The 11,630-nt window shown below is 25.5% G+C and overlaps 4 protein-coding genes across 4 annotated transcripts; 1 reads left to right on the top strand and 3 right to left on the bottom strand.

Moving 5' to 3' along the window:
* Positions 1-721: 721 nt before the first annotated feature.
* Positions 722-5,615, bottom strand: LOC113549622 (MOB kinase activator-like 1). Its single transcript, XM_026951018.2, has 4 exons — positions 5,033-5,615; positions 4,772-4,938; positions 2,569-2,960; positions 722-1,417 (listed from the first exon to the last, which is right to left on the bottom strand). Exons 1-4 carry the CDS (start codon positions 5,044-5,046, stop codon positions 1,337-1,339), a joined length of 654 nt encoding a protein of 217 aa, XP_026806819.1. The 5' UTR covers positions 5,047-5,615; the 3' UTR covers positions 722-1,336.
* A 197-nt stretch (positions 5,616-5,812) lies between these two features.
* LOC113559934 lies at positions 5,813-6,994 on the bottom strand. The gene is made up of 2 exons (XM_026965757.1): positions 6,173-6,994; positions 5,813-6,109 (listed from the first exon to the last, which is right to left on the bottom strand). Exons 1-2 carry the CDS (start codon positions 6,992-6,994, stop codon positions 5,813-5,815), a joined length of 1,119 nt encoding a protein of 372 aa, XP_026821558.1.
* Positions 6,995-7,587: 593 nt separating this feature from the next.
* Positions 7,588-9,224, bottom strand: LOC113549633. Its single transcript, XM_026951028.1, has 2 exons — positions 8,506-9,224; positions 7,588-8,431 (listed from the first exon to the last, which is right to left on the bottom strand). Exons 1-2 carry the CDS (start codon positions 8,732-8,734, stop codon positions 8,064-8,066), a joined length of 597 nt encoding a protein of 198 aa, XP_026806829.1. The 5' UTR covers positions 8,735-9,224; the 3' UTR covers positions 7,588-8,063.
* A 409-nt stretch (positions 9,225-9,633) lies between these two features.
* On the top strand, positions 9,634-10,815 carry LOC113559851. The gene is made up of 2 exons (XM_026965657.1): positions 9,634-10,455; positions 10,519-10,815. Exons 1-2 carry the CDS (start codon positions 9,634-9,636, stop codon positions 10,813-10,815), a joined length of 1,119 nt encoding a protein of 372 aa, XP_026821458.1.
* The last annotated feature ends 815 nt before the right edge of the window (positions 10,816-11,630 follow it).

The following is an 11,630-nucleotide window of genomic DNA, read 5'->3' as shown; positions in this document are numbered from 1 at the left end:
TTAGATATTTTATAATTGTATATAATATAATGAGGGTTTGGTTTAGAATTTAGATAATAATTACCTAACTATTACAGATAGTCATTTTGATTTTTATTAGTATAAATATCAGTATATATTTTAATATTTAATTGGTTCTGGTTCATATTAATTTGCTGTTAGATTCAGGACTGTGATTCAACTTGCCATAAAGTCCAGGAAAGTGACACATTATTACACAAATGCACTGCTGTTGCATCACATTAACTAATCTAATATAATAATAAAAATTAATAGGAATTATTTAATAAAAAAAATCAATAAATAGCATCTACACAATTTAGATAAATATTATAGAAATTATATACAATTTAATTTTTTTTACTCGTATTTATTTATAAGTTAAGACCTATTATTTTTTTTATCTAGTAGTATATTTATCCTATTATTTATTATTATGAAATTGTATACGATTTATTTATGGTTATTTGTATTAGTACTGATATTTAATGACGTGGACTTCAAGTCAAGTTTTGATCAATTTGCCCAGTATTTTTCTGTAAGAAAATTAAACAAAATTGAATCTTAAAGTCGGTGTTAAAGTGCGATATCCATAAAAATATATTTTGATAGAATGCCAAGATAATTTGCAAAATTTGCATTAAAGCATTTTCTTTTGGATTTCCAAGGAAAAATATGTTGAAAAGAAGAGATAAATAATAATATCAATAACCAAGTTGAATAGTACTGTTTTTTTTTGTCATATATTTATCACAAGTGCACCAACAATAGTTACTGTTTAGATATTAAGTATAAAAGCAATAACGCTATAAAATATGATTGCCTTAATGCAATATAATAGAGTAAAATTACATTAAAAATAAACAATTTCGTTGTTCTGGTAATTTTGTTCAAAGTTTCTACATACAGTAATTACTATTCTGGCACACTGTATATACTAAAAATAAATAATTAATGTATATTAGTCATTTATAATATAATAATATATATATATATTAGTAATTCTATTATAAAATCGTACAAAATAGTAGTAAAACTGTAAACTATACTTAAATGGATTTTCTTTGGTGGAAGATTGTCTAGACAATACACAGAATAGTGCTTAACATCAATGATTAGCATTATAGCATTGATAATAATATTACATAAAAATATAATTGTTTGTACATAAAATGAATGCCAATTTACTAACTTCCTAATTTTTAATTTTTATATAGGTGTGTTTGTGTATGAGAACTATTTTTTTAATAAAAAAAATAAGTTATCACATCAGAAAAATTAAAGCTATAAACTTCATTGTGCTAAGTCCAATTCTTCATAAAGCACCGTAAGTCACTTATCTAGTTTCTCTGCCAGCCAATTTATCAATGTAGTCTTGTAATGGAGCCAATTCTCTTCGATCAATTAGTACAAATTCCTGTTGAAGAAAAATAACAATGATCAAAATTAAATTAAATTTATATTAATCTATGAAACTTTAATCAAGGTAAAATAATTCTAAAAGATAAATATCAAAAATAATTATTTTTTATAAGAAATTAAAATTCTAATAATTATATTATTTTTTTGTAAAATGTTGATGGATGAATATTCAATAATTAAATAATGAACAAATTGTTTGTATATATTACAGTATTTACCATAGAGCATAACAGCACCATTGTTTAATGTTGAAATAAGTAGAACAGAAAATTCAAATTCAAAAATTTTACACAATAATCAAATAACTTGACAATTGCTATAATCATACAGTCCAACTCACTTTTTTATATATTATACATAACAGAAAATCAACATTTTTATTAATTGAACTATTTTGGTTTGTTATTTTTAATCATAATTATATCACATATTATAGTTATGTCATAATTATTATTATATTATCTTTTTTTATAAATTACCATGCTATCCCTCCAAAAAATTCAATTTCTACAAAATTGTTTACTTCTAATGTATTACATACAATAGTATATAGTACAACAAAGAATTTAACACTAAAAGATATACGATTGACATCAGTTATTTTTGTGTCAACTGAGAAATTAATAGGAGGAAGAACTTGTTAAATTAGATTTTTTTATTTATATTGCCATAAGACTATTATGGTCTTAAAATTAAAGAGAATTAATTTACCTATTAATTATACAAATATAAAGATAAGAACTTACAAGGTCTTAAATTGTATTTTTTTTCTTTAATATTTTAACTTTAAATTAATATGCTCATAATTCACTTTAAATTAAAACTGATGACATAATTAGTGCTCTTACATTTCAAATTTTATAAATTAATTTGCTTTAATATTATAATTAACAAAATTAAATGGATATTATTAAACATGAATATGCTTTGTTATACATTTATAAAATTAAGACAGCAAATTCAGGTGTTCTCTTACTTTAACACTAACACACAAAAAAAAAAAACAGGAAATCAAAATAGCCCATTCTCTATATTAATCAAGTATGAAACTATGTAACTATTAATTATAATAGTATAAAATTGGTAATAATAATATTAATAATACTGAATTAGGATATAGATGCTGAAAATAATTTGTACACATACCTGAACAAAGTAAATAAAATGCTTGAACGATGTGTTGAGATGTGCTTCCTCGCCTAGTGTAACAATTGAATCGAAATGTGTATGATATATATGAGCATACACCCTGAATAACCGTTTAAGTATTGTCTTAGCAATCGATAAGAAGTTCTTAGGAAATGGGACACCGATTTTTGAAGGGAACAATGTTTCGTCATCCAATTGATCCTGAACCCAAGTCATCAAATAATCAATGTATTTTGGAGCAGAACACTTAATAGGTTTCTTAACCGTCAGGCCATCTGCCCAATGATATTCGTATTTGGGTCCAGCAGACATTATAGAACAACTTTCCTCAGTGCAGAACTCCGTTATTGTACCGTATAACATGTTTATTTGATTGAAAAAATCAACAGCTGAAAAAAATATAACATAGTTAAATACTACAATTATTTAAATAAAAATTTATCAATATTTTGCAAGATAAATATTAAAGAAAAACTAATATAAATATATTATTAAAGTTAATAACACTAGATTATCATTTAGGTATAAGCTGTAAATAATAGTAACTCTTAATCAATTGTTAAACAGATATTTATAATAATTTAATTTAATTTAAATAATTTTGTAAACAAAAATAATTATAATTAAAACACAATAACTGTTCTGAATACTGATTAAAAAAACTCCATTTTTATATTGTTATGAAAAAGAGTATTTTAGTATTTTATTGTTGGTGATATTTCAACTAGATGAGTAAACTATAAAAAAAGGCAGAAGAGACGTTCAGAATCTTCTATAAGATGGCGGTGGAGATCCTAACTCTCAAGGAACAAGAAGAAAGGGTGCAGAGCAAACAGCCGAAGCCAACGAGCGGTGAAGATTCATAAAAAAACATAGAGGGTGGTGGGCTCAAGCCAGCCTGAAAAGAGGTTCTTAGGACGAGATGTCTAGGATGGCTGACTTAGACCAGTCCGCGAAGAGGCTCTCCAAACAAGATGTCTAGGGCGGCCCGAGAAGATCTCTCAGCTGTATACATATTTTTTTTCCTTAATCTTGTAAGGGGATAATGATGGGTAATCTCGGGCCCCTGATCCACATATACATACCACCTTCCGCTGAGGAAAGTAGTTCCCGGACCCTCGAGGGCTCACTAAATTATATAAATTGAATGATTATTCTTTATTCAATAAACGATACTGCATTGGGGCTAAGCAATGTGAAAATAGTCTGGCCTTCATGTAGTGATTAACAAGGAAAAATAAAAAATAAAAGGTATACTATATAAGTTGTATTATCCTAAAATAAGTTCAATTAAACAAATAACAAGTAGACTTTAAAAATAAAAACATAAGAACAATGCTAGAATATTATTTAAATTAAAATGTATTCCTAGAAAAATAAAAGTTTAACATACATAATTATAACTATACTTTTAATTATGTACAAGATATTTATAAGAGTATAATATTCCTCATTAATCTTTGTACACACACACACAAAAAATAAAAAGATTACAGAAGAAATGAGAAACAATACTTCAATACTTATGTTGATAAGACTATAACATTATAGTTAGGACCAATTAGTAATAGTAATTATAGTTTAATTAAAACCAAATAGTTATGATAATAAGATTTTTACTATTTTATCATATTTAACTATCTAAAATAATTTAAGAAACAAAAACTTTTCAAGACAAATTAGAGCAACTTTAAGGAATAATTTGTCATTGTAAGAAAACAATATTGCATTGTGCGTTTGAATTAAAACTATCAGCATAGGTACTTAGATTTGAAAGTTTAAACTTAGAAATAAATATTATAACTAAATGGATTAAATATTAAGTATTTTATATTATATTAATATTATTGATAAATTTACAAAAAAATACAGTATGATATTCAGTTTAATCACTTACAGACTTTTATACCTAATAATCAGAAATAATTTTAATGCATTTAAACAAAGAATAATAGAAAAATTAAATTTAAATCATAAAAAATCCAAAATATAAGTTGTTACAATGTTACATATGAAACATACAATCATTATGATAAATTATAAATACTAATAAATATATCTATTGTAATACTACTATGTTAATTTTTAGTTTAACTTAAGTTTATTTTATACATATTTTGAATATTTATATAATTTTTGAATAAATAAATAAATTTATTAATACTTAACTAAAAATTTAAGACTACACATTGATACTCACTGTTGACGGCAACCCATTCATTGAGATCTTCGCCTTCTGGTAGTAGTACGGCCAATCTCAGATTGCCCGAACCAAGAGTGGCTGCTGCGTGCTTCATTAGATCGTATTGGTGTGTACCTTCTGGTATATTCTTCTTAGGTTTAAAAGTCTTTGATGATCTGCCTCCACTGCAAAAAAAAAAAAAATAAAAATACAATTTACAACCATCAATAACATGTCTAGTTTATCGATCTCAGCTAATGAACATTGTAAAACACTCACAATAGGAAGCTCATTATGAATTGGCCTAGAACATAAACCGAACGTCTCTTGACAAACGATCGCGATGAATACCCTTTCGTAACAATGCGAACATTTACCAACTACCTCTGCACAAAAACAATCACTGGTATGGTACACCAGACAACAAAAACAAACGATGTCCGCGGAAAAGGATAAAAATATTAAGACGACAAAAAAACAAAAGAAAATACTTAATTCATCGAGTGCGTTACTGCTTTTCAACTTTGCAAGACTCACACTAGTCAAACTCGATATCGATATGCATTAATTCAGATGTTAACGACTAGAATATTATTATTATTTTTACTCGGAAAAGAGTTGCAACAACAAAAAAAAACCTATAAAACTATAATGTGTTAAATCAGTGGTGTTGGTCAGCTGTTAAATTAGTGTTACACACGAATTGATAAGGAATTACAATAGAGGAGCGTCTAAACACAGGAATGCACCTTATGCACTCTGCGCATGCGCGTAATTTATTCACCACTATCATTGTTAAGCTGTTATCAATACATACCACATATTATATTTGAAAAGTTAATTATTTTGAATTTGTTTCCGTTTACTACATGTTGTATAAATAATATAATAATAACAATTTAAGTGTTAAAATAATTTACAGTTTGTCATTTCATTTTAGTTGTTAAAAAACATGTCAAATGTATAAAGTATAATAATAATATTTAAAGTGCTAAAAAAAATCAAAAAACATCTATTAATTTTACTTCTTAAAATAAGAATGTTCAGTTTCGTCACAACTTAAAATATATTTTTTTTTTTTAGTAGTATAGTATTGAGCTGTTCAGTTTCAACTCTCGTTGGTTTTATTAATTCGTTAGGTTTTTCCTGTTTTTTTTTTTTTGTAGAGAAGAATGTGTCTTGAGTTTTAAGTTTTTTATTTGGTGGTTCATTTACTATCTTACTAAAATCTTCATGTGTCTCGTCATTATTTGATGTTGCATCAATGAATGCTTCTAAAGAGTTTAATTGTTTTAATGCTTGTTTAAGATGTTCACTGTTTTTTATATTGTTTATTTTATTGGCTAGACTAATGGCCTTTTCTTTAAATTGTTCTTGCATATTTTCTGTTTTTTTTTTTTCAAGTGTCTTAATATGAACTTGTATTTCATCATCTTTGTTTGAAGTTGCATCAAAATTTATATTTTCTGTATCTGCTGCTGACAAAATAGCAATATCTTCAGAATTTTCTGTTGACATTGTCTTCAGAGCAACATAATGTATGTGCTTACATATCATAGACTTGATTTGGTAATCAGGACAAGAACATTGAAATGTGTGAACACACAACTTACAAATAGAACATATCATTGGACAACATACATCATCATTATTTTTTTTTATTTTATAAAACTGACTTGGTGTAAATTCACTTTCAACACTCCAGTTATTCTCACTATCCAGATTGATTGTAAGTTCAAGTAATGTACTTTTATTGTGTCTTTTTTTTATTTCCTGAATCCTTGTACTTGTTTTTCCCTTAGTTAATTTTATAATTCTTTCAACTTTTTTATCACGGGTATATCTTCTAATAGTTGTTATACTTTTATCTAACCGCCCAACTTTGCAACCATTTAAATAATGATATTTTATTGTTTTGTGCATAGATTCTAGATGCATATTACAATTTATACCTAGACCTTTTCGATGGCAATATGCCCACAAACCAACTCTATTGCCATACATGCGATCAAAATATATGCCAAAGTCTCTAGTGTCTGGATCATTCATTAGCTCAAGGTTAAATTCTTTTAAAGCATTATTAAATTCATTTTCATCACACATTGATTGAAGAACTTTTAGAGTTTTATATATAATTCCTTGTTTTTCTTTGCGTGTAGGTCCAGTTATCTTGCAAATGTTTTGTCTCCAAGCTCTATCTACATGCCATGAACATAATAAACGGTGAGGTACTGAGCCCATTGTATTTTGGTTACTTTATGTCGATTGTAGTTAAGTATTTACTATTAAGATAATGTAATTTATATAGATATTAGATAATATTGAATTTTTAAAATTGTAATATCAGTCTTGTAAAGTATTTGAATACACATATTTAAATACTATTTAGGAGGTATTTATACTTGAAAAATCAAATACTTTTATACAAATACTTTTGATAAACGAATTATTCGTACTATTATTATACCTACTTTACTTTTTATAGTTGAAAACATAACTGTGTAAATTGTTGTGTCCTTTAAATTTGTGAACATATAACAACATGGAAATCCAGAACCAAAATCATCAACTACTAATAATGTAACTAACTCAAAATCATAAGCATTAAGGCCATGTGTCCCATCAATACAAACTATTTTTCCATTTCCAAATTGTTTTAACATATGCATTTGGCTTAGGTCCATTAATATAATGCAAAAGTCTTTTATGTCCAATATGTTGTTTCCATCTACTTCACCTATTATAAAAAGTTAAAAAAACTACTTTAATATTGTTTTCTTATGCAAAGCTGGGCACTAACTAGTTAGAAAGTTAAAGTTAAGTTAGATACATATCTAAGTTGATATATTATTAGTGCCACTTTTAAATGTTACTATTGTTTTAGGTCTGGGGTTAATGGAGAATTTGTTCTGAATTTCTTGAACATATGTTTATCAAAACCGCCCAACTTTGAAAAGCTATTACTCGCGAACGGTTAAATGAAAAATAATACATTGGAACACAAAAGTTTTTTAATCTAAAAAAAATCTAACTTAAGTTACTGTTTTTGCCAAACTAACTTCTAACTAAGTTAAAAATTTGGACAGTTTCAGAAACTAACTTATGTTCTAAGTTAGTTTTTTTACTAAAGTAACTTAACATCAACTAGTTAAAAAAAATGACTAACTTGCCCAACTTTGTTCTTATGTGGGGTTAATACATATCATTTTTGTATAATTAAATCACCTTTATATTTTATTATAATTAAAAATATATAAATTATATATGTTATATACCTATTAAAATATTAAAATAAATTATTGTTATATTATTAACCTTGTTTTTTGTAATATATAACTTGCGATAATTTAGTTGCTATTTCATGCTTTTTAGTAATTGGTAAACTAATATGTTGAAGTTCACTTTCTTGGTGGCCATAGTGATATTTATAGAATATTACATCACAACTACTTTTATTTAAATGCTCAAATAATATTATGTGACTTGTACAGTTGGTATTAATTTTTTTACTACCTTGTGATTTTATTGATCTTTTAATACTATCAATTTCTTTATGAACACCTGTTCGACCACACTCATAGTAACTTCTATGGCCATCTTTTGACTTTTTTTTCCCCGTCTGAAGGACATATTCACATTTATTTTTTGATTCATACTCTTTTAACCAGTTGTTAAATTCTAGATTTTAATGAATTATATATTATTAAAAATGATTAAAAGCATATTTTTATTAACTAAACCATTATACATACCAGAGACATTTGAAAAGTTAATAATTTCTTTTTCAATACATGTTCCATGATGATCATTTAAATGATTAATTAATAATACTTTTTTAGAAAATGTTAAATTAGAACAAGTAATACATTTAGATGATTTTTGTTTTACTTCATTTATTATATTATGTTTATTTTTCAAATGCCTTGTAAGTGTAAACTTAGTAGAAAATTGACTTTTGCAAGTATCACAATTAAATTCCATTATTCTTTATTGTATTTAAAATAATTAAATGCAAATTTTATGTTAAAACAAAAAATCATTACACTTTATATCTGTCATTGACAGCAATAACTATCTAATATGCTGAGATGGCTTTTAATAATGTTTATTTATATCTACATTTTACCCAATTACCTATTTGAACATGTCATAAACTAGACTTTATCAAAATTTATTACCAAAAGGCTATTTACTAAATGTTTTATTGAGTATTAACAATACACAGTCTTGTAATAGATACTTTTAAAATTGTATTTAATTATAGATACCGAGATACAAGTACATCCATTCAGAAAGCATTTAAAATACATATCAAATACTTAAAAAAAATATATTTAAGAACAAATATAAATACTTTATTTTTTACTTTTCTACTAGTTAGCTTTCCAAATTAATGTTGTAATAACTAATTTAAAATTGTCATGTTACATTCATTTTAATATTAGGTAGTAGGTTGTTAATGAAATATAAATAAGAGGATAAAAAAATATCATTCCCAAAAAATTTTGTTGTATGTAAGTATATTTATATTTTATAATAATCACATTCACAAATAAACAATAAACCAGCAATAGGAGACAAGAGTTTTCAATATTTATAAATGGAAAATATAAATAAAATAGACAAATAGTATAATAATTTTCAAAATAAAAAATATGTGACAACTGACGAATAATTCGTTTATCAAAAGTATTTGTATAAAAGTATTTGATTTTTCAAGTATAAATACCTCCTAAATAGTATTTAAATATGTGTATTCAAATACTTTACAAGACTGATATTACAATTTTAAAAATTCAATATTATCTAATATCTATATAAATTACATTATCTTAATAGTAAATACTTAACTACAATCGACATAAAGTAACCAAAATACAATGGGCTCAGTACCTCACCGTTTATTATGTTCATGGCATGTAGATAGAGCTTGGAGACAAAACATTTGCAAGATAACTGGACCTACACGCAAAGAAAAACAAGGAATTATATATAAAACTCTAAAAGTTCTTCAATCAATGTGTGATGAAAATGAATTTAATAATGCTTTAAAAGAATTTAACCTTGAGCTAATGAATGATCCAGACACTAGAGACTTTGGCATATATTTTGATCGCATGTATGGCAATAGAGTTGGTTTGTGGGCATATTGCCATCGAAAAGGTCTAGGTATAAATTGTAATATGCATCTAGAATCTATGCACAAAACAATAAAATATCATTATTTAAATGGTTGCAAAGTTGGGCGGTTAGATAAAAGTATAACAACTATTAGAAGATATACCCGTGATAAAAAAGTTGAAAGAATTATAAAATTAACTAAGGGAAAAACAAGTACAAGGATTCAGGAAATAAAAAAAAGACACAATAAAAGTACATTACTTGAACTTACAATCAATCTGGATAGTGAGAATAACTGGAGTGTTGAAAGTGAATTTACACCAAGTCAGTTTTATAAAATAAAAAAAAATAATGATGATGTATGTTGTCCAATGATATGTTCTATTTGTAAGTTGTGTGTTCACACATTTCAATGTTCTTGTCCTGATTACCAAATCAAGTCTATGATATGTAAGCACATACATTATGTTGCTCTGAAGACAATGTCAACAGAAAATTCTGAAGATATTGCTATTTTGTCAGCAGCAGATACAGAAAATATAAATTTTGATGCAACTTCAAACAAAGATGATGAAATACAAGTTCATATTAAGACACTTGAAAAAAAAAAAACAGAAAATATGCAAGAACAATTTAAAGAAAAGGCCATTAGTCTAGCCAATAAAATAAACAATATAAAAAACAGTGAACATCTTAAACAAGCATTAAAACAATTAAACTCTTTAGAAGCATTCATTGATGCAACATCAAATAATGACGAGACACATGAAGATTTTAGTAAGATAGTAAATGAACCACCAAATAAAAAACTTAAAACTCAAGACACATTCTTCTCTACAAAAAAAAAAAAACAGGAAAAACCTAACGAATTAATAAAACCAACGAGAGTTGAAACTGAACAGCTCAATACTATACTACTAAAAAAAAAAAATATATTTTAAGTTGTGACGAAACTGAACATTCTTATTTTAAGAAGTAAAATTAATAGATGTTTTTTGATTTTTTTTAGCACTTTAAATATTATTATTATACTTTATACATTTGACATGTTTTTTAACAACTAAAATGAAATGACAAACTGTAAATTATTTTAACACTTAAATTGTTATTATTATATTATTTATACAACATGTAGTAAACGGAAACAAATTCAAAATAATTAACTTTTCAAATATAATATGTGGTATGTATTGATAACAGCTTAACAATGATAGTGGTGAATAAATTACGCGCATGCGCAGAGTGCATAAGGTGCATTCCTGTGTTTAGACGCTCCTTTACAATAGTGTTTTCTTATAACCCTGAAGTTAGGTACAAAATTTTTCCGTGACTAATCTAAAATAGTTAAGTTTCGGAGCATACATATTAAAATTTAATTTTGTAATTTGTATATCAAATATCCTACACATCATTGCAAAAAGTTCTGAATCCTTACGAATAATATTTTTTGGTATTACAACAAAATAGTACCTAATAAAGTAAATAGGTAATAACTAAAACCGTTATTTTTGTTTAAATTTATATTCAAATTAAAATTAAAATATCTACAAAAAAGATTTTTAAATAAATTGTTAACATTTATTGATAACCAGGGTTAGACAGTATCAAAGATACAATTGTATCTTGTATCTTGTATCTTGTATCATGATATATTTTTAGTGGTATCTTGTATGAACTACTGCTAGCCTACCTAATTGTATAAAATGTTCTATTTTTTATCCAAAAACAAAAATTATATCATAAATAAACCGAAAAA

Source organism: Rhopalosiphum maidis, chromosome 1 (genome assembly GCF_003676215.2).
Source record: "Rhopalosiphum maidis isolate BTI-1 chromosome 1, ASM367621v3, whole genome shotgun sequence".
NCBI lineage: Eukaryota > Metazoa > Arthropoda > Insecta > Hemiptera > Aphididae > Rhopalosiphum > Rhopalosiphum maidis.
This window is presented reverse-complemented; position numbering and strand designations above follow the sequence as displayed.

What these genes read in the sequence shown, in the direction of transcription:
- LOC113549622 (XM_026951018.2), bottom strand. An exon ending in TGAATGGGTTGCCGTCAACA is followed by an intron (nt 2,961 to 4,771) that starts GTGAGTATCAAT and finishes TATTTTTTTCAG; the next exon opens with CTGTTGATTTTTTCAATCAA. An exon ending in ATTTTATTTACTTTGTTCAG is followed by an intron (nt 1,418 to 2,568) that starts GTATGTGTACAA and finishes TTTCTTCAACAG; the next exon opens with GAATTTGTACTAATTGATCG.
- LOC113559934 (XM_026965757.1), bottom strand. Translation starts at nt 6,994, where the DNA reads ATGGGCTCAGTACCTCACCGTTTATTATGTTCATGGCATGTAGATAGA. An exon ending in ACAAAGATGATGAAATACAA is followed by an intron (nt 6,110 to 6,172) that starts GTTCATATTAAG and finishes TTTAAAGAAAAG; the next exon opens with GCCATTAGTCTAGCCAATAA.
- LOC113559851 (XM_026965657.1), top strand. Translation starts at nt 9,634, where the DNA reads ATGGGCTCAGTACCTCACCGTTTATTATGTTCATGGCATGTAGATAGA. An exon ending in ACAAAGATGATGAAATACAA is followed by an intron (nt 10,456 to 10,518) that starts GTTCATATTAAG and finishes TTTAAAGAAAAG; the next exon opens with GCCATTAGTCTAGCCAATAA.
- LOC113549633 (XM_026951028.1), bottom strand. Translation starts at nt 8,734, where the DNA reads ATGGAATTTAATTGTGATACTTGCAAAAGTCAATTTTCTACTAAGTTT. An exon ending in TAACTTTTCAAATGTCTCTG is followed by an intron (nt 8,432 to 8,505) that starts GTATGTATAATG and finishes ATTAAAATCTAG; the next exon opens with AATTTAACAACTGGTTAAAA.